This window comes from Sceloporus occidentalis, unplaced genomic scaffold, assembly GCF_023333645.1.
Source record: "Sceloporus occidentalis isolate IW3139 unplaced genomic scaffold, rSceOcc1.0.p SCAF_53, whole genome shotgun sequence".
Lineage (NCBI taxonomy): Eukaryota > Metazoa > Chordata > Lepidosauria > Squamata > Phrynosomatidae > Sceloporus > Sceloporus occidentalis.
In genome coordinates, this window is record NW_028317033.1 from 3,750,542 (window position 1) to 3,776,139 (window position 25,598).

General features: G+C 38.4%; 1 protein-coding gene across 1 annotated transcript in view; it reads left to right on the forward strand.

The window, feature by feature from the left end:
• The first annotated feature begins 7,930 nt into the window (after positions 1-7,930).
• The window catches only part of LOC149288225 (glypican-1-like), a 30,956-nt gene continuing 13,288 nt past the window's right edge, over positions 7,931-25,598 (forward strand). Inside the window, exon 1 of the mRNA XM_089491977.1 lies at positions 7,931-8,096. Coding sequence (XP_089348103.1) covers positions 7,931-8,096 — 166 coding nt within the window. The remainder of the gene's footprint in view (positions 8,097-25,598) is intronic.

Genomic DNA, 25,598 nt, shown 5'->3' on the forward strand with positions numbered 1-25,598 from the left:
TCCTGGTGTTTGATGGAGAAGGGATAAAATGCTACAGGTTGTTGCTACTACAGGACAAAAAGTCACCCTTAGGGGCCCATAAATAGTGTCCCCTTTGCCCACTGGTTGTCCTTCAGTGCCCTGGCTGACCCGTGTTATAAGGGAGTGGTTCGGTAGGGAATGTGCCTAGAAAGTTAGGTAAACAGAGGAATAGATTAAACTTGCTTTAATTGGTGTCTTCTATGAGGCATGATGTGCCTCACATATGTTAGAGAGGGTGCATTACAGAATGCCCCATTTGTGTGTTTTGATGCAGGTAAGAGTGCAAGGGCCATATTAATAGATTCCTGGTTCAGGCCAAGTCCCATAGTACAGTAAAGAGCAGTGCTAGATTAACATACTTCAGGCCCCTAGCCCTGTGCACACACAAGTGTGCACACCAAAAAATGTCTACTTTGTTGCTTCTCTTTCATTCTCATGTGGTCGAAGAAGCTGTGTAATGTGAATTACTAAGTACTCAGCTATAGTAGCTTCCTGTCATGAAGTGGCCCAAAAACCATAATGAAAATCATGATGGCAGAGTAGTGGTGTGCACTCCCAACAGCATTGAACATCATGAAGAAAGTAGCGGTGTTCACGCCCGACGGCATAGAACATGATGAAGAAAGTAGGGGTATGCACGCTCAACAGCATAGAACATCATGAAGAAAGTAGCGGTGTACGCGTACGGCAGTTCCGGGTCACACTAGACTTCCATTATGAATAGTTATAGTTAGTTGGCAGGCACAGTGATGCAGGGGATCAGACATTATGTCAAAGTCAGCCAACCCACCTGAAATCAAATACCCTACATCAATTTATTTTTTTTTAAATGGGTTGATGCCAGCATTTTACTTTTTCGTGCACTTGCTTTTGTGGATTACACGAGAACACGGGTACACGAGAAAAGCAAAAGGCTGGTCTTCTTGTGAAAATGTAGCTTTTCTTATGTAAACTGTTTGTATAGTGTGTTATCATTTAATCCTTTATTTTCTTTGTGCCTACTTTGCCCTAGTCTGTGTGCTGTTGCCTAGTGAAATGAGGGTGGCATGTAGTGTGCCCTGCAGATTTCAGAATCTGGTAGGCTGCTAAACATTCCCATATGAGACATAGGCATCACAAAATAAACTTTTAGAATTGCAAGTTTGTAAAGGCTATGAGTATCTTCTATTTTGTGACCCAAAACGCTTAAAAATCCTATGCATGTGGGATATTTCTGTAATGTGAAGATGTAACTGGATACATTTTGGTGGGTTCCTCTGCAGCTATATTTAATCTGGGCAAACATTCCTAAAAAACATGGAACGTTTGGTGAAAAAAGCGAAAATTAACATTCTGGCTACATTTGCCAGGGATTGGTGACTAACTGGTTCCCTGATAAGTGTCCAAATGCCCTGGCTTGTCTTCTCTCCAAAAATATATACCAGTACTTTTTTATTGGCATTTTGAGCTGCTAAATGAGAAATAGGCATTAAAAAATAAAATTGAATGATGGGGAAAAAATGTATTCTGACATAGGGTTGGTGCAGCTGCAAAAATACGCATTATAAGGTGCTCCATGCCTTTATGACACAGAGCGCCGGGATATGATGTCATACCCTAGCGCTCTATGGTAGCTGTGGAGAGGCAGTTTAGGAATGAGCTTAAGGCAAATACCTCACAGGTATGGGGTGGGGGACTGGAAAAGGCGTGTGTCTGCACGGCAGGAGGCCAGGGGGTCACTCTTTGGCATTAGGAAATGTTGAGAGGTATGTATGCATCAAACTATCCCATCTACAGAGTTTGGGGGGCTTCAGGGGTGAATAACATCATTAGATGTATAACCTTTTAAGTTTGACATTTAGTAGCTTTCATGATAATGTGTGTTTTTGTCACGCATAATGTCTGGTGAGCAAAATGACAGAGCGTTTGTCAAGGGGTAGGCGGCCACTGCTAGATCTGCTGACACTAACAACAGCAGCTTTGAGCCTGAATCCGTGAAACTTCATTTGATTCCTGTATTGGGTCATTGTATGGGTCGCTTCCTGCTTCAGGCAACATAACTTGAATTATGAACATTAATCATTGTTCACGGTAATAAATATATCTGACACGTAAATCCATTTTATATGCTGATTCTTAGTATGCACATTACAATTATGATATATGCCAGATGTAGCAGTATTTAATTTCTATTCTTAATCATTTGTGTACATTTTGTTCAGCACGTAAATACTTCCCCGGATCATTTAACATATCTTTGAGTAACCGATTTGGGTTTTGGGCTTAATCTTTCATGTCTGAAGCAATCTATTGCCTTTATCTACTGTGTTTTGTTGCTATTTTGAATCATTCTGTTCAATGGGATGAGATGTAGATACAAATGTAATATATAATATATTATATGTAACAATAATACCATAATATGTAAGTGAAAGGAAAAATATAAAATATATAAAAAAGACTGACAGCCTTTAGCACTAAAAGTGTGCCTTTATTTACACATCTGCTCGCCACACTGACAAGCCTGCTTCCACTATCACTGTTTGTATCAAACAGTATTTTGGACTATTATAATACCTGGGAGCTTCCCAGGGTAAGCTGCTTGGAGTTCTCCCTCTTCTGGGATGGCTTCTTCTGGGATGGCTTTCTGGAAGGTTGTGGGAATTTTAGCCCATTCATCCAGTAGAACATTTGTGAGGTCAGGCACTTTGTTCTAGTTCATGTGAAAGGTGTTCGGTGGGGTTGAGGTTAGGGCTCTGTGCGGGCCAGTCAAGTGCTTTCACACCAAACTCAGCAAACCAGTGACCCAGTGCGCTGAGCAAGGTCTGAAGTAATGCCTTAAATAGAAAAGGGCCCTCTCCAAACAGTTCCCACGAAGTTAGAAGCATAGCATTGTCCAAAATGTCTTCATATGTCCTCCTTTAGCATACCAAGACATTCTGGACAATGCCATGCTTCCAAATTTGTGGGAACAGTTTGAGGTGGAAGACTGGCCCACACAGAGTGCTGACCTCATCCCCATCAAACACCCTTTGGGATGAACTGGAACAGATATTGTGAGCCAGGCCTTCTCATCCAACATCTGTGCCTGATCTTACAAATGCTCTACTGGATGAATGGGCAAAACTCCCACATAAACACTCAGAAGAGTGAAAGCTTTTATAGCTGCAAAGGGAGTGTCTACATATTATTGTCTATGTATTTAAAATACAATGTCATGAAAGTCCCTGTTAGTGTAATGACCAGGTGTCCCAATACTTTTGCCCATATAGTGTATGAATAATAGGTTGTGTTATAGAAAAGTGCACATCTTTCCCTGTTCCGCAGCTAAATATGGTAAAGGCACCAGGAACAGGGGACAAAAACCTTCCAAAACAGAGCCCTCGTTTATTGCAGTTTTGCCACAATGCATTCAGAATTAGCATTTACCATATTTAACTGCGTAAATAGTGGCCACTAAAAGACACAAACTATAACCAAATGCTTAGCTGCTAGTAAATAAACAATTGTTACCCACCTGTTGTAAGCATTCTACTTTCTTATTACTGCACTAGGCTGATACATTTGTTGAAAGAATGATACAGTCTAGAATAATACAAATGGAATATATAACTACATAAAGTGGTCAAGAAAGGCTTAATACTTAAAATAACACTATAAATATAGGTTTTTGGAAATACAGCAAACCAAAATAATGAGTGAAATGTTCCAATGACGACCTTGGGAGAAAAACTTAGTAGCTGAAGTGTTCATTTATTGACTGAAATTATCCTAGAAGGTCAAAAAAAAAAAGACTGGCCTTGATAGAACTGACCTTTGAGTGAAATCTCACTGGAGTTGCATAAAGTGGTATTGATGCTCTCCTGGTCTGCTCATAAATCCTTCCTTCACATTGTTAACACACAACAGAAATGTGTAGGATTGTATACATCATGTAAGTATCCTAAATAAACGGAGATAACAAGTGCCTTGAATGCCGTTTGTTAATTCAGCAAAAATTATACAGTAAATCGTATATGTAAAGTAAATGGTGCATTTTGCTGGTTAATTGATGGTACAGGGACTTAACCTTGTATCTCCAACTCATGTTATTAAAGATTTATTTAGACATTCTGTGTTGTAAAGGTGTATTCATTCATTTCTATGTTAAGAGAAAGCCCCACTGTTGAATTTCTGGTGATCACGTGGAGTTTCGCCATTCACTGAGCAGCTTGTGGATTCTGCAGCTTCAATTGTTCGTCACCTATGATTTCAAGTGTGCTGGACTAGGGCTTCCAGGTCTGCAGAGCCATTTCCTTGACACACTTTGGGAGGCTGCGCGTGGCCATGAGCATGTTTTTACTGGTGACAGCTAAAATGTTTGTTTTAGTAGACAGAAAAGAGAGGAGAAAAAGAAAAAAAAGGTTCAGAAGGAAAGGAGAGACTCAAGGTTAAAGAGAAGAAAGAGAAAATAAAGTGAAGGATAGAAAGGTGAAAGAGGAGAGAGAATAAAGAAAATTGATGGAGAGATGAAAGGATAGAAGAAAAATAAAGACAGACGACTCAAACACTGCCCAGACCCCCAACCGAATACATTGGATTTACATGGACACTGGCCCAGGATGGGAGCTCTTTATGTTAGAACTGAAACTTGAATATGTGGCAACCCTAGACTAGACTCACAGGTGCAACATCTGCTGGATGTAAAACGGTTGTAAAACCATAATGCTTTGGAAAGGGTATGAGGTAGAATGTTCACTTGAGAAGGGCCAAGTTGGTCCTTGAAACATTTTAGTGAATAGTATGAGTTGATCATCTTGATCGTGGCGGTTTTTCTTGCTCCAGATCATTCTTTATTAAATAGACTCCTAAACCTTCCCTTGAAAACATTGCAAATTCAAATTTCACACGGAACAAAGAGATTATAATTTCAAAATAGAAATGGTAAATCTCACTTTGTACAGAAAAGGTGTGAAATAACAAGCGATTTCTAATGTTAGTTACTGGTTGACAGAAGGCCATGTTCTAATTTATTGTCCACCCAGATGCCCTGACTACTTTTTCACTATGTGTTGTGTTAGCCCTGGCCATGAATAAATAAGTAATTTACAAGCCCTCAGCTGTTAATCTCAGGCATCAGCGAAAGTGTCCTCTTCTAATTGTTGTCATTTTTTCTTCGCAGCTGTTTTAGTACATAGTTACGTACACAGGACAAATCCTATTTTTAAGGAACTGTGACTTAAGTATAGCTTGTACCATAACATACATTCTGTACATCAAATATGAACTGGCATTGCAAATAAAGAAGGGTCATGTCCTGGTCCCAATGTCAATGAGCCACACAGGAAGGGTCAGGGTGTAAAGGTCATAATGTCAACTATTTTTATCTGCAACTTTCTGTTTGTACGTATTAACAGTCAGGATCTCAAAAGAACTGCTATTTATTAATGTCACCACATTTATCCTGTTCTGTTAATAGAAGTAGCGATAATTCGAGTTTGAGTCCGATGGGTTTCTTTATGGGTAGCTACCTGTATTTTGTGGTGGCCAGTGTACAAGATCAGGTAGATCAAATACCCAGCCTTGTATCGTAACATGGAAGGTGCCACATGTGCTTCTACACAATGGGCCATGAAGGAAAGGGGTTTGTGTGGGGCTCTCAGGGACCTCTGTCTGCAACCCCTATTATTACAACTCTGAAAAGTTTAAAATACCGGCCAACAGCACTGCTATCAAGCAAGAAGGGTCTATCACCTACCCAAACCCTTAATTTTACAGTTTGATATGTTTATTAAACACATGCAAGTGTTCACATTTTTATATTATATATATATATATATATATATATATATATATTACTTATTCAATTTCCATAGATGAAATACTACCACAAGAGGACTTAAGGTCTTAAGCTAGAGGGGAAAAGGTTTAAAAGTAATATCAGGAAATATTACTTTACTGAAAGGGTAGTGGATGCACGGAATAGTCTTCTAGCAGAAGTGGTAGATGTTAATACAGTGAAGACTTAAGCAAGCATGAGAAAGGTATACCGCTAAGCTAGATATAAGATAAGGCCAGGGACTACGGAAAGTATCCTGAGGTTGGGCAGACTGAATGGGCCGAATGGTTCTTACCTACTGTCACTTTCTACGTTTTTATGTTTCAATTTAAAGCGTATGGATCAGTCTCCTTTTTCATGAAAGGGCAGAAGGTCTAATGAGCAAGTTTCCTTTTCCATGGTTATGGGCTATTTATTAAGTGAAAATGTAATGTGTTGTGTTGCCCTCTGGCATCTAAAGCGTTATTTTTTTTTAGCTTTGTTTTTATACATAACATTTTGTATACAATATATCATTTATGAGAGTCCTTTTCCTGTATTCCCCTTAGGAGGTGTGTGTAAGACAATCATATTACGGTATTTTCCAAAAACTCTTGTCTGGCTAAATCATCTCTGCTGTAATTTTAGTATTCTTGCTGCAGATCTTTAGACGCAAAATAAATTGAAATGTATTTTTGCGCACAACACTTCTTTTCTGCGCACCGCAGGTTATATACATATATTCAATTCATTTATTATTATAATTACTACTATTTTAGTATATATAGTATTCTTCTAGTTTGATATCAAGGGGTATATTTGCCTTTTAATTAAAATATTTATAATAAAGGTTACATTTTGTGCAAGCCACATCACTGTTTTTGTTGGTAAGTAACACAAATAAACATCTGTTGCATGAATCTATTGTTTGCCACCCTGCACTATTAATACACAAAGCACATGCATAATTAATAATTTAGTAAAAAGACTCATTTGAATAAATGTATAGACAGGGTGATATATATACATATGCATATTTCCATGCATCCATACACACCCCTCTAGACCCCACCTCCTACCGAGCCAGGCACCCAATCAGGGACGGGGTAGATGCTGTCTCAGTAGCATGTGGTTGGCTGAGCCTCCTCTGTGCGATCTGTGCAGCCCTTGTTAGAGTCCTCAGTGTAAGAAGGAGCTGGGGAGGAAGCACTCTGTACAAGGGGAGCAGCAGCGGCTCTCTGCATGTGATCAGCATCTCCTTGCACAAGCTGCGGGACTCCGAGGAAACAGCTCCATGCATCAGATTGAGACCCCAGGCTTTTAACATCAAGTAGCAATACTGAGATCCCTGCCTTTAAAGAAATGCAAGCAAAGGCTATTCAATAATACAGTATAGCCAAGAGCTTTTTGCAGCAAGGAGCATACACTTACAGCAGGATGGGGGAGGATGGTACAGTACGGATCGTGGACAAGAAAGAGCTGTGACATCCAGGAAATAACAGCATTGGGGATTCTACAATTTATACCGTAACCAAAAGGTCATCAGAGCCATCATCATCAGTATTAAAAGCTGCTGTATGTTGCGTGGCAGACCCTGAATAAATGGCACCTCATCTCTAACAGCCAGCAGGAGCCTCTCGTGTGAAGATTGAATTCTCTGCTCACCGTGGAGTCTCTGAACGACCTCACTGCATCCAGTTTGACTCCAGCATCTGTCTAGTGCAGTGCTGTGGCTTCTGTTTCACTCCAGTGCAAGGCAGTGGCATTACCCCAGTGTGATAGCAGTGAAGAACATTTCCAGGCTGAACCACATCAGCATTGTGGCATTTTGCGGCTTCTAGGTTTGCGTTTTGTTCTCATTGCAGTTTATTTCCATGCCTTTTTGCTGCCTGTATTCTGTGACTTTAGCTTGGGGCTTTTGTGTGCCCCTACCGCCCCATGAATGCACGGTTGCATTCTTACTCTAGCTGGTACCACTGCTCTCCACCATAAGGAGGACACAGGACAAGCTTTGAAGGGCTTCTAGGCATTGCCTCTTGCACTGTGCATGGTGCTTTATTTAACCTGTTTTTCTGTTCCTGACTTTGAAACCTTCATCGACTGGGTTCTATTATCACAAAGTCCACTGACAACATGGAGAAGCTGTGCTGGAACTGGTGGTGGACCTTTGGAGTTGTGTTGCTGCTTCACTGGGCAGCGGGAGACACAGGCAGCAAAGCCAAAAGCTGCTCAGAGGTTAAGCAGGTGTACAGTTCCAAGGGCTTTGGTTTGAGTGGAGTGCCCCAGTCGGAGATTTCAGGTGAGTGTGTCAGTGACCTCATATGATGACCAAGTTACAGAGCTCAGTGCACCCAAAAGTAGATCTAAAGTAATAGCGCTAGTCTAGGAGCCCAGGCCAAGCCACTGGGAACCTAGCCAGAGATTTCAAATGAAAAAGCCCACTCTATGAATGTTCATATCAAGAAATATAGAGAGGCAGGAATGATGGAACACCCACAACTTCCAGCTTAAAGTAAAATATACTTTAGATGTTCCATATCATTTCTGGAAAAACACTTGAGATGTTGATTCCCTAATCTTCCTTGATTCCTACACCCTTATAGCTAGAGATAACATGTAGTGGTGGTAGCAGTTTGAAATTAAGAAATGTGAATCTAATAGCTGGTAGTCTCAGATGAGTATTCAAGCCAAAGTATGTGAGTGTTCCAGATAACCTATGGATCTAAAACAGGAAGGTGGGTAAAAATGACACTTCTTTGAGACCTCTTTGTAACAGAATACTTTATTTTATCAGAAAATTTACTTTTTTACAGATTAAAACTGAAAATGTGTAACTGATTTAGAAACACTAATAATAAAGGTTAAGAGGGGTCATATTATATGGATCCATTATGGATCTATATGGATCCATATAATATCTATATGGATAGACACAGAATTGTTTTGGTGTGAGTTTTTTTTGCCAGATCTTGCAAAACACAGTAAGGGTTTTAGTCAGTACTAAATTGGTTAACGCATTAAAAGATGTATGTGCATTTTAGAGGAACTGTAAATCATAATGCAAAAAGTAAATATGAATGAAATCATTTTTTCCCCAGTTTCTTTCAAGATGCACTGTCTAGTGCCTAGTTTTTCCCCTGATATAGACTCTTACAGGCTTACATTATACTGATGCTCTCCTAACCAAGATCAGGGGGATCGCAGTTATTACTGAATAACTGGGTTTGTTTCCTTTGTGACAAAAGAGCACATGGTAACTGTAATATCTTGGTTTCTCATTATAATATATTAATATTTTATGGAATTAAAGAAAAATACATTTGTAAATTATTTTGGCACACAAAGAAGATACTATCTAACATTTCATTACAACCTTACATTTAGTATCCACTTTGAGAGTGAGCGCCTGATTTTTGGACAGAATTATATGGTTTGTTCTACAACATATTGCATTTGTTGGAGGCACCTTTTCCTAGGAAGATCATGACAAAGGAATGTGAGTGAGGGACAGTGGAAAGTCATCATAGCAGTCAAATCCATTAGCAGGAGCCAGCTAGGAGAGAGCTCTGTGCTTCTTATGTACTTTCTAATAGAGGAAATACAGCTAGGGTTTTTAGGAAAAAATACTGATCTTGCTTGTTTAATCACTGGCCCAGGTCTACATATTCAATGGTGTTTCAGTAAAACATTGGCATAGTTGTGACCATGCACCAACAGTTATGGGTGGACAGGATAGGTGTGCTTATTTGGAACTTACAACATTTATCTGTAATATTGGGGAGACATGGCACAGAGACAGGGGAGATGACCTGCAAATATACTTACTCTTGCATAACACAACAGAAAAAAAGTATTGTGGCCTGGTAGTACCTTATCTCTCCATGTTCTTAGAAATTCTTATTTGACGAGCACTTCACTCAAAGCAATCTCTTGGCAACTGAGATTTCATATGAAGGATGCTTGTTTGATATCTCAAGTGATGGAATCTCTTTGTAACAGCTGGAGTGTGATTTGTATCCCTTTACATGGTGCTGGTCTTGATATCAGGGCAGTCAGTCACTTCAAACAGCGAAGAGATCTCTTTGTTCTTACAATATATCCGGAACACACAATCTAACAAATGACACCTGTGATTCCATGAACAGAATAACCATTTGGAATGCCAGAGCTACCCCATTAGCACCAAGAGGATTAATAGAGTGTTACTGTTTAGAAATGCAATTTATTGAGATGGGCTGTGTATTCAAATAGACTTAGTAAAATGTGAGACTGAATGTGTGCTACAAGCATCTGGGACACTGGTATTTGCCATTGTTACTTGGAAGCATGTGGACACTTGAGATACAGATCATATTTCACATGGATGGTCTTTCATAAAAGAATGTACCATAGGTGTCTACACATACCTTTAAAGAAAACTCCTTTTTGGAGGACCTTCACATTCTTTCAGGCACTGGGTGTGTTTGAGAGGAAAAAAAGGTGTGTAGCTGGCTGATCCTAACAAGAACAAAGGCATACTTTTGACAACATTCTGCAATTTTCCAGCCAGCTGTTACCATCCAATAATAAAAAAAAACTGTAGGTGGGTCCAAAGGAAATTGGGACATTTTAAACTATGTGAATACATTTTCGCTACATTAGTAGAAATATGTTATAATGAACCTCCAGAAGGTTTTGCTATTTCCAAATTAATGTAAACGCATATTTGTGAATTGCAATAAGTAAACCGGGACTAGATAGAATAAGGTTCCTATCTGCCATCAAAATCGGTTTCTAAACTAAAGGTATTTGTAGTGTACACACCCAAAATGACACCCACTCAGAAAATGATGGTAAAACGTGTTACCAACCCTTTAATTTGCTTTTCATGTTGGAACCCTGTCCTTCTGTTTTTATCATTGTTGGATCCATGACATCAGAGCATTGACCAATATAAAAGAAACTCAGTAAGCATAGTTGTGAAGTTTTTTTATGCTGGTGTTTTTGGAGTTAATTTTCAGGAAAGTGTGAATATTGTAGGGGTGCTTTTACTGATATTTCCAGATACTTGCAGTTAACCCCTGTCCAAACTCATCACACACTGGACCAGGTCTATCAAATATAACAATGGCAATTACGTTATAATGTGCTTATTATTGTTGCTTGCTATGCAGTCGCATATTCTGCAGTGACGGATTTTAAAATTAAAATACAGAAACACAGTAAGACATGCTGATTCAGTAGAACCCTGCTTGCCTTACTTTGATGTTGGTAGAAATAAATGCAAATTATTTGTATCAATATTGTGGTGCCTCTAGCTAGTTGCTGTACGCACAGGCTTCATGACTGATTGGAGCTATTGGAATTATTTTTCATAAAGGTAGGGTATTTATAACCACCTTGGGATAGTCTAATTTCCATTTTTCTTGATCAGCAGAACAGTTATGTGTATGGCTGAACCAAGTACGAATCTCAGTTACTTAATAACTATGGAGATTTGTGAATCTATCTATCTATCTATCTATCTATCTATCTATCTATCTATCTATCTATCTATCTATCTATAAGTATAAATGTGTGTTTATATATATATATATATATATATATATATACTGTATAAATATATATATATATGTGTGTGTGTGTGTGTGTGTGTAGTTACACAATAATATATAGTGATTAATTATATCTTATTTTAGCCTGGCTAAGACTTTTTGTTGCCAGTTCAGCAGAATGACCTGGTCTGCCTCTAGACTGTCCTAGAGTCCTCTGTATTGTTTCATACAACATCATAACCTGTCATTCTGCATCTACATAGCACTCACATATAGAGATCTTAGACAGTAGAGGCGCACACCGTCACTGCTGCACCTCCATGCATTACATGCTCCGGGCCAGTCAGTCTTCTGAACCTTTTAACTGGCCCATAACATTTGTGTTTTGTACGAACATCTGGTAAATCTTTTTTTAGATACAGGATTGCTTTGTGCAGGTTGTTATCGCTTTATACTATGTATGCGATGTATTATTATTGTTCTGCATAGTTTTATGGATTGATATGAATTTTTATTCTGGGTCTACAATGTAATTCTTAACATAGTTAATGGTGGCGCTTCCTGAGTATGACAGCCAAAGCTATATACCACCTATACCTATATGAATGTGAAAACTGAGACCTGGCAGTGGAGAAAACATGCAGTAGATATACTACTTAGATTCGCATTAGTGTTTCTGATAAATCATGAATCTTTTAAATATAAAAGACAGTGTTGTCAAGAAATAAGCAGAAAAAAAGTATATCTCTATATCTGCATGATGCCATCTATGAAATTATAGGGATGTTCCATAATGAAACTGGTCACAAAAATAGATTAAAAGGTATGACTAATTAATCTTAAGAATTGGCATCTGTATTTTTTATGTTTATATAAATTACTTGCCATTCCTGATCCTAGCGAGTAGTGTGCTGGACCACAGGGCAGGGGGACTATTATTTTTTAATGGAAAGTGGGAGTGCAGTAGGTTGATGCATTTATTGATGCATTCATTGCACAAGAAAGGCTCCAGGTAAGGGTGTGTGAAAGTGTGTACAAACACGGTGGGGAAGGAATTGGCCCAACTGGATTTACTTACCCCCGGCCACAATGTGCCAACCCTCCCCTGATCCTAGTGGATACAATTCTGTGTGCTTCTGATTTCTGCTATTGTATTTTTTGGCAGGTGTCTTAATAGGTACTGAAACAAAACTCAATTGTGATAATACGTGCTACAAGTATTGTGTTCGGCTTTCTTGTTAACATCTAGATTTATTGTCTCAGGGAAATTCACACATTCGCTGTTTAGCTAAATTGGGATCCTGCTTTCCATTCTTAAAGCAAACCATTCTCCAGCTTGATTAAGACGAGTTTCTTGTGTGTCCACATTTTGAAATTAATATCAGTCCACATCAGTGAATAGACACAGAGGTTCATCTTAATTTAAACTATGAGAAATGTTCACGACAAAATGTTTTTATTTGTGTACAGACAGGTACTCAAGAGAGTACTTTGAGCCTGTTCTGAAAGATGTTAGTGATGTCTGATGGGATAAATCTAAATTTATTAAAAGATCTTACTAAAGTGCTTACGTATCATATATTCTTTAATCAGATGCTACCGACTGGAGTAGTTCCAGTAATAATACCATGGGAAGTGAAAGGCAGATTATGATGTTAACAGTTATTTACTGATGTCAACTACAGAGGTTAGGGACTTAAAAGTAACCATCTGATGATGTAACATCAGGGGGTAATGCAGCAAAGCGGGTGGAAATGCAAAACGGATTTCAGGATACATAGCAGGAAGCATTAGGGGATAAAGGAGATGGTCATGCCAACAGTGATGTACTTATGAGGGTCACTTCCCTAAACCTGACCCAAGACAGTACCCTCAGCCCTATCATGTCAAGAGGCTCCTGCTCCCCTACAGAGAACCATGCAATCGAAATTGTCAGGTTTCAAGGGAAATTTCTCAACTTGTCTCCCCAACTGGCAAATTGGGAGCTGTGGTGCAATGGGAACGTGGCGCAGGGGCTGACCCCCCCCCCCCAGCCCAGCTGCCATAGGCCAGAATATGTCCCTGGATCAGTCACAAGAGCATGGTGTGCAGAACCAGAGACTCCATCTCCAAAAGAATAAAATAAAATATCAGGAAGGACTAAAGGACAGTAGGTGAAAGAGAGGGAATATGACACAGGCTTTCAAATACATAAAAGGATTTGAAAAAAAGATATTTCAAAGGAGAAGGAATACTAGCACAAGTGGCCGTGGACTAAAACTAGAGGATCAGAAGCTTTGTTATAATGTGAATGTATAACTGGGTGTCAGGTACATGGAAAAGCCTTTAGCAGAAATGGTAGACGCTAATGCAATTTAGAAATATAAACGTGAGGTTTGAGAATGAGGTAGAGAGGTGGACAGAATAGCTGGACCAAGCAGTTCTATCCTGCTGTCATACATTGTATTTGTGTACAGCCTGAAGCATTAGCCCTAAATACAATCATTTATCTGTTGGGGCATTTGGGTAATTATTGTCTGTCTACATGGCTCAATTTGTCACAATAGCACCATGGGGCCAGTGGCGTATTCTTGTATTTGTATTTTTGGTCCTCCTGGTTTACATATTCCATACTGTGTATACCATTACTATATATATATATATATATATATATATATATATATATATATATATATATATATATATAATTTATTTTTTATTTTATTTTTTTTTCTGTTTGTGTTCACTAATTCCTGAATCTTGGGCTACATTTTAATTCCTTGGTTTAACTGCCAGGATTAGTTTATTCTCAATTTTCCTAAGTAGTATTAATTCCACTATACAGTATATTTCTGGTATTTGTAATGTTCTGAAAAGTATTATCTTTCTACTTTACATTTTACTCCAGACACACATAAGAATTTGTTAAATGTCATTTTCCTGGTTGCTGTGGTTACCTTTGTGTTGATGCTCCTTCTGTTGCAAGCAGATATTGGTGTTTCCTTTATTTAGTAACTATATCCGCATTCATACCTTTGATGTTGAACTCCATAAGGCTTTATTTTCCCTGCTAGTTTTCACAGTCTTTATGCTGTAAAAAATCTTATATGGATGACCAGAACAAAGCTGAATATGTCTATTGTTTGGTGGTTGTTAGCTGGCCTTTTAAGTTTCCAATAAATCACAGCTGTCCAACTTTTTTTCAAGTGTGATGAGTCTCTTACCATTCACAAATCTAAGAAGTCACTACTAAATTAATTATGTAATACAATAAGGCTAGTAGGATTTTAAGACAGAATGGGGCCATAAAAAGCCTTTGAGGTCCACATTGAACCCGTAGGCTTGTAATTGAACAACTGTGTCTTAGACTAAAAACTGTGTATATGCAATTAAAGTCATCTATGCGGGTGTGTTATATGCATCCTGTAACCGCTAAATTATTTCCAGTTTTTTTCTGAAACATACTTTTAAAAATTATAAAAGCTAACTGGATCCAACCAACATTCATTTTCGAAAGCGGGACAGATTGTCTTTCATTTACAAAGCCTGAGAACAAAAACAACAAAATACAACAGTCAATAATACAATATTTATTGTTGAAATAATAAAACAAATATATATATATTATCCCCCCCCCCTACATTTTACAGTTCTATACAGTGAATAAACCCATGTAATGTGTCTCATATTAAAGGCAATTTATATGTATATATATATATATATATATATATATATATATATATATATATACACAAATATATAGTGCTAATATTAATTATATACCTTATGTGTCTTATGCGCATGTTTCTGACAAAGATCACATCATCTGTAAGGTGAAAGTTTCAACTAAATACTCTATGCAAAAAACAATTACACCGACAAAAAATAGTTTCTATTAATGAATTTACTTATGCAAAAAGCTGGTAAAAGCTCTAACAGCTCCTCTTTATTGTGCAGTTTCTTATAAGAAGCCCTTAGAGGAAAAACATGCTTCACACTTCAGTTATGCGATTGGGCCTGTTTTAACATTAAATGCTATTTTAAAATGTATAAAATATAAGGATAGAGAGACTCCTGTTTTATTATGTCTGAAGAAGGGACCTTGCTGTCCAGAGAGCCACTAAATTAGCAAGTAATGGTGTGATTTTTTTTACTCCACTTTTGTGATTTCTTTATTACTAAAGCACGACTCTCCAATGGCTTTATAAGAAAAGTATCCCACCCGATGGGTGGTGTGGGACATTGTCAGAGAATCAACCTTGTGGTTCTATTTGCTGATGCAGATTATTGAAGGAATAGCTTCAGGCTGAGAGAAGGGTTTAAACAAGTAGAAGAATCTGTCATGGTGGAAGTCATCAAGAGTATGGGATTTCAGCCAAAGGCAAATAGGGGAAGTGACGGCAAGAATGAACGCATGACAGTATGGCTGTGGTCCGGAGTGCGAGATGTATTTCTTTTAGTATAAAGAGGGTTTTCTGATCCCTATAACCTGAATGAATTATTTTTAAAACCTTTTACACGTGTAAATACTAGTTTCAATAAAGAACAAAAGCAAACGCACTACAGAGCCATGTCCTATCAAACTGTTTTTGGGCTTTTTATAGCAGGGGAATATTGCTCTGTGATTGGCTGATTTCAACCAATCACAGACAGGACAGTTATTATTAGCGTGTATGTACATGCATCTACATGTATTGAATATATATAGTATCGCAGTCTGTTCTCTGCTTTCTTTGCCCACAGCTGGGATAACAACCCCCAGGCTTCGCTGTGTTTTTAGTGGTTGCTGTTATACTGTCATTAATCTAGTATTTTGCTCCGGGGCAAATAGAACAGATATCCTGTTTCTATGACAAACCCAGTCAGAATGTTTCAGGTGCAAATGTTCCAAGAACAAAGTGAGCATATGCTATGTACCATCCAAAATAATGAAAATGTTTATGTGTCGGCCCCTGACATTTGATGAAATTATATATCCTTTTTTTTCTTCCCGCTACTAAATATGTACAGCTCCAAGCAGCATGGAGTGGGTTAATACGCAGAAATAGGATGCCTGCATGCATTGTCCTATCTCCTGCAGCTGACTTGCTGCCTCATCCTTTCCTTCCCACAGTGCAGTCTTATGTCTTGGCAGTCGTTCTAGTTGCAGCTAGGATCTTAGAGCAAGCAAGTCAAATCTTGCCTTAAAGACGTGTCAGGAATCCATCATCGGTCAGGCATAAATCACGTTCTTAGGATTTTGCTGTGAGCTGTGGGAATGTTAAACTTGACTCCTACACTACCAGACATGCTACAAAACTCTATAGATTTCTAGAGTGATGGCTGAGCGTGATCAGAGTTATAGCTGTATAGTTGCATCATCTTTCGGCTGTGTTTTCTACAGCCTATGCCATAAATAAATGAAACGTTGCATATTCTATATTATTCTACATCTATATATATAAAATAAAAATCATTTTTATCTATTGCATTGGATATAATGCAGAAACAATAAGAGGCGCACTCATTTAAGAATAAATTATTGTAAAATACTGAATGTGTGTTTTATGTGTGGAAAATCATTAGACATTTTCCAAAACATACACACTATGTATTTCTAATGGAAATATTATAACACATTTCAGTGGTCTTATTTTAGACAATAACTTGTAATCCACTCAGCCAGTTAACTTGTGGAAATAGTGATCATCAATAGCTAGATAGAGACATTCTATGTGTGATGGGAGTTGCAGTCCTAATCTGTTAAGTATCACAATCCTCCATATTGTCTCATGCGATGAAAATACAGGCACATCTTCATTAGCCAAAAGTACTTTGCTTCTTTGTGCATAAAAATAGATTCACCAGGAGTAGAAATAGCACCACAAAATGATTATATGCATAATAAATTCCTCTACTAGGTCATTTTTCCTCTTAATTGTACTTCTGGAAACAAGAAAAAAAGCAATTAATCATTTTCCATTATTTTTGCTGCATAATTCGTGCTGGGGTTCCTGCAGGACTGGGCTATGAATTGTCTCACAGGGACTAATGATTCCAGTGGTAACTCAAAAATTGAGTTTCTATTCAGAAATCGCTTGGACCTTTGCTTAAAGAAATAATCATTATGAAAAAATACTCTAGGTGTTCCAGATCCAAGTATGCGCATTGCAATTACTGAATAAAAAGTGGATACAAGGACTAGATATCTCAAGTTGTAAAAATACATTTTTACAAGCATGATGGTGAAAGATCTATGGTTTTGATAATGGCAACTCTGGGAGGGATGGAACCCATCACTGATCTCATTGTTTGCAGGCGGCAGTGCTTGACGAATGACATGTGATGTCCTTGTCCTATCCAAGGTGACAATGCGTCCAACCTTATTTCTCAAGAGTAAGAGAAGCTTTTAACAACGTAAACTGTAATTATAGCAGCTGAAAACGTTGTGGTTTGTTACTTATTTCCTATATCATATGGTGAACATGTATTATTGAGCAGTAATGTATAATAATTTAAAGGCATTGCAAAATTATGGTTAATAGACCAAGACAAACCAATACAGTGAACGGTAATTGTCCTCCTTGTGCTTTTCCCAGATCCTACCTTCTATAGTATATATATATATATATATATATATTGAGATTTTCGGTACCACCATGATACTGATGTAAATATAGAAAATTTATTGAAAAAGCCCTGGTATGCTCCTTTTCTATTGTATATGAATTAGAAACCCACCTTAGCTGTATACAATGGGCAATGGTCCGACCTGCTATGAGAGGTGAGTACACAATGGTGTCACAACAGTTGGTTTCAGGTAAAAGTAAGAGTAAGAAAGAGTGAATGTGTATGGAAGTGAGGGAGATAGTGTGTGTATATACTTGCACAAAGCTGTTTGCTTTGCTTGTCCCCTGGACCAAAAGGTACCAGCTTCCCTGACAATGGGAACAATCAGAGGCGTGACTAGAAACCACAGGGCCCTGGTCCGAAAATTTCTCCGCCCCCCAACTTCACCAAGCAACATGGCCCACAGTGCCACCTTTGCCCTAAACAGCTTGTGCGCGCCATCTTTGCCCCAAACAACTTGTGAATACCATGACTGCCCCCAAACAAGTTGTCTTGGCCCCTTGCCCCCCCATTCCAGCATACACTCTGGTACACATATGTAAACACACATACACAGATTAGACACACTTACTTACACTTGCTAACAGGGACAAGGGGTTGCAGCCCCCTTTAGTTACACCACTGGGAACAGCGATCTTAACGTCTTTTCTTAGGATTTGCATCCACATTAAGTTGCCTCTCCCCTACTGTCAAGTTTTGGATTGTTGTTGTTCAGGCAGCCATTATAAAGGTGGAGGGAGAGAGAAAGAAGTAACAATAGTATAAGGAACTGATAGGATAGTGCTTGTTGTAGCTCATTGGAACTCATATCTCAGCTTTCCTGCTGGTGGCCTATAAACTGAATCTCTCCAAAATAATTACACGGCCCAAGTAACGTCTTAAACTGTGGTAACTGTTTATGTTTAAAGATTGTGATGCGTTTCTGCGTGCATGGCAGTTCTTGGTTTATGTATAATTAAATTAAATTATTGTGCTAGAGATCAGCATTGGGCCGTTAGAATCTTGCTCCTGATAAGATGTCCCCTGCTTTTGTCATTATTACCTAAGGTGAATTCTTTGCTGATTTTGGTTAGCTGCATGCATCACGTTTTTCAATGTCATTACCCAGCTGTGATCAAGACATTTTTGTCATTCCTTAATGACATTTAGGTGTCTTGAAATGGCAACAAGACATATGATCTCCTTGGTGTTGTCATGTAAGACTGGGTGCTTCTCTAGTTTCTTAGTTGTTCCTATACCTGCCTCTTTCATGTTCAAGGCTGTACATCTAAATCCTGCCCGAAGGCGACAGAGCTGGCTTCCTTTCACTCCTATTTCAAACAATTTTTGTGACAATTATTTTGTATTTTGTGACCCTTCTTGGAGGTTTTGCTTAAGAATGAAACGATGAAAGACTTGCAGAGCGGCTTTTGAAGTCTAGTGTGAGCTAATGGTTGTCTGCATGACAGGGAGCTGCTGTCTACTGGATGAGGTCATGGAAATCAATTCGAAATGCAATTTGTGAAATAATAGGAAGGCCGAGGGCTGAGTTATAGGTCATATTTATGGATTTCAGGAGCAGCTAATTATTTGTGGCTCTATAATCCCATGGTGCTTTATAGTAATGAAATAGAGGGCTAAGTGTTCACTTTGATGGACGTAGGAGCTTACACCCCGAGAAACACGGCAGCAGGAATCTGCAGGCAGGTTCTTCAAATTTAGCACACACAATGTTATACATCTTACATTCTGTCAACGCACACATAATTATTATTACCTAGGCAAAATTGGAGCAATTATGGTGCAAAGTGGTTCATTTGTCTGTGCTTGACAATAGCATAAATGTACATTAAAACATGTACATTTGTACGTAATTTTCACTGTTAGCCTTTTAATGCAGACTGAAAAAGTTGGGTACATATGACACAATGTGGACTTTTGCCTTCATAACGTTATCAAATACTTATGGAGGGTAAAAATGCTTCTATATCCTACCAAAGAGGTGTTAGAATGGATTCCGTCTCACCTTATATCAAGCAGGTAGTTTTGAATATGAAAAATAAATAACCCTTAACGATCCCTTACATTTTTAAGTATTAGGTTGGGTGCTGATGCAGAAGATTTTTTCATATTTCATATATTACAAAAATCACCACATGAAATTATTCAAGCAATAGGATTTGGTTCCTATTTGCCTTACATAAGGTACTATTTTTTCTCTACGAGCGCATTTTTAATAGATTCCTTCTCACCACGAAGTCCAGCCCTAATTTATCCCTTACGAAAAAATTACTGCAGTTTTTCTGAAGTAATACTGCAATTTTTTGGACATGAAAAAACTGCAATACTGCACTTTTACTACAGTATTACTGCACATTTACTGCAGTTTTACTGCATTTGTACTTCACTGTACTGCAGTTTTACTGCAGTTATTTTTGTACGGAAGTACAAATGCAATAAAGCTGCAGTACATTGAAGTACAACTGTAGGTTTGCAATATAAAAAAAAGTGTAGTAAATGTGCAGTAACACTGTAGTAAAAGTGCAGTATTGCAGTTTTTTCATGTCCAAAAAACTGCAGTATTACTTCAGAAAAACTGCAGTAATTTTTTCGTAAGGGAAAGAAAACGCCCTATTTGTGTGCTGCTTTTATTGTCAGTATTCTTATTTGCAGCTGAAGTTCTCTCTGAATTCTGAAGAGCACTGGAGAGATTATTCTATATAATATATCCTTACATGGGGTTATATAGACATACAGCCATTTCAATGGTTGGGTGCCTGTGTCTCCTCGTCTTTTGCCCCTTATATGTAGCAGACGGATATGTGGCTAAGACCAAGACCAGGCAAGTCAGCTAGCTGTCTGGGGCACCTGGACCAGGGGATACCATTAGTCACCTCAGAAAATGCCCCAATGGGTAGAGGCTGGTCTGGTGCATGACAAGTGTAAAATAGAAGTCTCCGCAATGTATGTACGATGTGCCAGAGCTGCTTAGTCATGCCCAGTTAGGCCCTCGCAGCCAAATGACAAATCTGTGGCCGCTGGCTGGATATGTGCAACTGCGTGTTTCTATGGTGGCAAACTACAAGACCAGATGACAAGGGGGCAGGACTAGCTGTGCATTGGGGGGCAAACCTGAGGATTTGCCCCCCATAACATGGTTGTATCGCAGATGTCTCTGCGCATCAGGAAGACCTACTAGGCACACAGTGTGGGGGTGGTGGGGTGCTAGGTCTCTGCCATATCCTGATTGTTCCCCTCACCACCATCACTATGTGGCGGCTTCCTTGCTAAAAATCAGCTGTATGAGGAGAATGTAAAAGCTAAAGTTGTGTATAGGTGTGTGTACATGAATGAATGTCTGTGTGTATATATCAGTTTGTGTATTGCATGTTTAGGAAGGCCATTGTAAGCTTACCATTGTATATGAATGTGTCAGTCACAGTCAGTGTATACCTATATATTATTCACATTGTGTCAGAATATGTGTACTAATATGTCAGTTTGTGTTTTTTTCCAAGCAAGCCGTTATAGGTGTAAGTTGTTATTGTCTGTTAGTATGATAGAGCTGTGCGTAACTTTCTTTTTTGGAGGTGGTTGTCCCTTTTATACAGATTTCATCTAAGTTGCTCATTGGCTTATGGCTGACCTGAAGGCTTTGAGTGTGACTATGCCAGAAATAAATGCACTATGTGTCTTGGACTTTGCAAAACAAGTACATTAAGTACAATGGAAGGTCAGGGTAGAGAAATCTGTGGTAGAAAGTTACTGACATTAGTGTAGGGAGAATGATCCTATACATAATAAATAGGTTAGACTTATTATTACTGTTTGTATCATTACATGTTACTATTTCTCTTGGGGTATAGACCTCTCAGGTTGGTATTAATCTAAGGAACCATAGAGAGACTCCTTAGAATAGCTTGACTCTTGAGAGCTGTCACCCCAGGAGAGTGAACTCCCCAGATGTCTGTATGATGAAAAGTCTCTTTATCGCTCATGTAATTTTGCAATCCTTTTTCTGTGTAAATTTGATTGCATTATATTACGGTAGGTTACTGTTCCAAGAATCATAACTTTGATTGATGATCACATTTTTCTTCCTGTTTTATGGCGTATTGGGTTGAATTAGATTATATGTGTCCTTTCAAGGAACGGCATACCCTTATGCTGCAGTTTTATATATAAAAAGTATAGACCAACAAAAGCTTAGAAAGAGTCATAAACATGGGATAAACTACATCTCTAAGCCAAGTGATGTGAGTGTTTGACCAGTGTGATGAGGATTGTAGTGCATGGCAGCTGGGGTGCCAGATTCTAACATTCTCTCCATATGAATAAATGCATAAAATACAGATTTGGTCTATTTGTGATTTGGTTAGGGGGCGCTGAATATTGTCCCAGCAACAGTATTCATCAAGTTTCAGGGCAATTTCAGTATTCACCCAGAGCAGCACTCAGTCTGGAGACAGACTTCACTAAGTGAATTATAAAATACTCAAACTGTAGAGTGGCCAAGGGGTCATCAACCTTATTTAAAAGGGAGGCTCTTGGATGACAGATAATAATAATAAAACAGCTCATTTTCTGCTGAGAGATCTTAGATGTATGAACTCCACCAGGAGAGTATTATATAGCATATTCACAATAATTTACAATATTACCTCCTACCTCTCCCTATGTTAACTGGTATCACCATGTAACACCCTTCTCGGAGGGTGGGGCACTTTATATCACAATTTTTAGTAAAAATCTTGAAAACCAAAGTATGTATCCTTTGCTTTGACAGTATTGGAGCTTTATAAATCTGCCATCCCCTGGCATTCTTTTTTTTTTTTTTTTTTTTGGAGTCTATGGCTGTAGAACCCACTGCAGCCGGTGTAACCCGTCCAATCATTATATAAATATCAACTTGCAAGACCTCTCTTTCTATTACTTCACTCGTTTGCTTAATTACAGATACCAGAGTGTTTGTAATTGATTGATGAGCAATTAAAAGCAGCTCTGTTTTCTGTTTATGTTGATAGAACCAAAACAATTGTCTCTGTTCTCCTCGCTGTCCCTCGAGAACTCAGCCTTATTAACAATTCCTTGTGTGCACTTGTGTAAGGGCCCAACGCATTGGCAGGTAGTCCAACTTTTATACACAAGTACTATGTAAACGGATTTGCACATTGGATAATTAAAGAGATCTGTTATTTTATATATAACTATATTTATTTATAAATAAAGGCATTGATGCAGCTGTGACAGGGCCAGGCTAGCTGGCTCATATGTCATATGAAGTTTAGCCGGGTCATGGAGCACTTTTGTGTCCGGTTCCGTATACCGTGACCCGGTAATATATTATATTGTGTTTATTGTGTAACCGGCCCAGAGACTGATGTGGATTCAGCCCCAGCCTTCAAAGAGACGATCCTATAATCTGGCTGGGGCTCTTAATCAGCCAACACAGCCCTGTCTGCCCAGACGGCACCCGCACTACAGGGGGGATATCACAGGTGGGGGAACCCATTGTATTCTGTAATCCCCTCACCTGATACATCCCCTGTATACTGATGGGATTTGTGATGGGATGTGGCTGATGGGATTGGGGGTTGGGTTCGGTACACATTGCATTGAGATTGGATATAAGTTCTGTGTGTTTGTAAATAAAAGAGTTCTTCTTGGTTTGCTACGAATGGTGGTCTGGATGATCCGTGGATAGCTGAGTGCGATCCGTATGAGGGACTGACTGGTGATTCCTCAGACCTCAAACAGGGGGACCCAGCCTTGGGTACGGTGACCCTGTAACAGCAGCATGTTACCTATTTCTCCTGTCCCTGACAGACTCTAAACAGTGTGTGTGCTAAGGAACTATGAAACAAATGAGGGACCATTGGCCTTGATAAATATTGAGATCATGGAAAATAAAAATTGTTTTAGAATTCACAGACTTTTACAGAAATGTCTGGAAGGGGGATATATTGAGAACCGGGTTAACTACATTTTTAGTACTGTGACATAGAATAATGAGGCTTTAATGTAACATTTTTGTGTCATTATAGTAAGTGGCTAAAACTAAAAAAAAAAATAAAAAAATAGAAAAAAGTAGAGCTGGAGTGTAATAGGAATTATTGATTATAGGCAAGCAATCTCTCCCCATTAACATATTAAAAGTACGCGCAGGTTTCTGAATAAATCGACAAGGTTATTACGTTAGAGGATTTTTTGTGCACAAAAAACAGCAATGGAGGCTGTGTCAGTGTGTCCTCTCTGCTTTGTTCAAAGCATATACAGTGTTGTATACACCGTAATTCATATTCTGAAAGTGATGTCCCTGCGATCACAATGTATAGATACGGGTAAACTAAATGAGATTTGTTACAATTTTCTTATTACACTTAAGTGCCCCAAATTAACCTATGTCTTTTTATTTACACATGAAAAACCCCACAATGTATGTGTGTTAGAACAGCCTTGTTTAATTCCTGTTCTAATCTTTTGTGTGGTCACTTATCCCCATTAAGTTATTTATACTCTTGTGATGAGTTATGGTCCCTGTTTGGCGTTGACGGCCTTTGTAAGAACGAAAGATGCTCATACTAGACATGAGAGGTTTCCGCAGGTGGGAAAGGTTTCCTTATAGTAGGGCAAGTGTTTCTTATCTGCTGTCAGATTGTGTGTTTCAAGAAATTCATTTTTTCTTCAAACTATGACCTAACATTTCATTAGCATTTAATAAACTCCTGGAGTAATGATACTGTGCTGAGTTCTTTTGCAGAGACTGACAGAAGGACAGATATTATGTTAGATCAAAGGGCAGAACGAACAGTCTCATAGATGAGCCTCCGAGATAATTTGTTAGGAACACAGGCAGCTGTAGATCTGATTCTATTAATTGACAAAGAAATATTGTAACGTCATAAGAAACTGTGATGACAAACTGTCTAAAGGGAAATTAAAATCCACACGTCGCTGTGGGTGGATTTAATTAAAATGAGAGCTATTTTGTGTACTTTAATATCCAACAATTTAACCCTGAACTGGCAGAGAATATTGGACTAACTGATGAATGTTGTTCTGTGCTTTCTGAAACGGAAACAATTGTGTATAGAGTGATGGTATATATACATTGAGCACGTATGTAATGGGTAGAGAGCAGGGTGTGCTACAGGGTATACCCTGGTATGGTACAGGGACTATAATATATACCTGCCAGGGATGAGTATAGCTTTGATGCAGGTTGTACCTGTAATGTAGGACCAGTCAGTAACGTATGTGGATCATGGTGCATCAGTAACAGATTTATAACGTACACTGACCTTTAGTGCCGACTCAAAATCCCAGATGCTTTTAATGACTAGCAATAACTGAAAAAACAGCAGGAAGATTTGTAAAAATAAAAAATAATATATATATATATATATATATATACATACACATGTATATGTGTATATGTATGTATGTATATGTGTATATGTATGTATGTATATGTATGTATATAGCATGGTTATTAGTATTATTAGTATATTTAAGGGAATTTTCCCTATTCATTACATGCTAGAACAAAATAACATTGAGTTTTTTTACGGTATATGTATAACTAGACAGGTGGCTTTTAACACTAGAACAAATGCTACAAATAATGCAACAATATAATATTTATAATGGGGGTTTGGAAGACGTGGCTTGGAGCTCCTCGTGCTACACCTATGTAATGA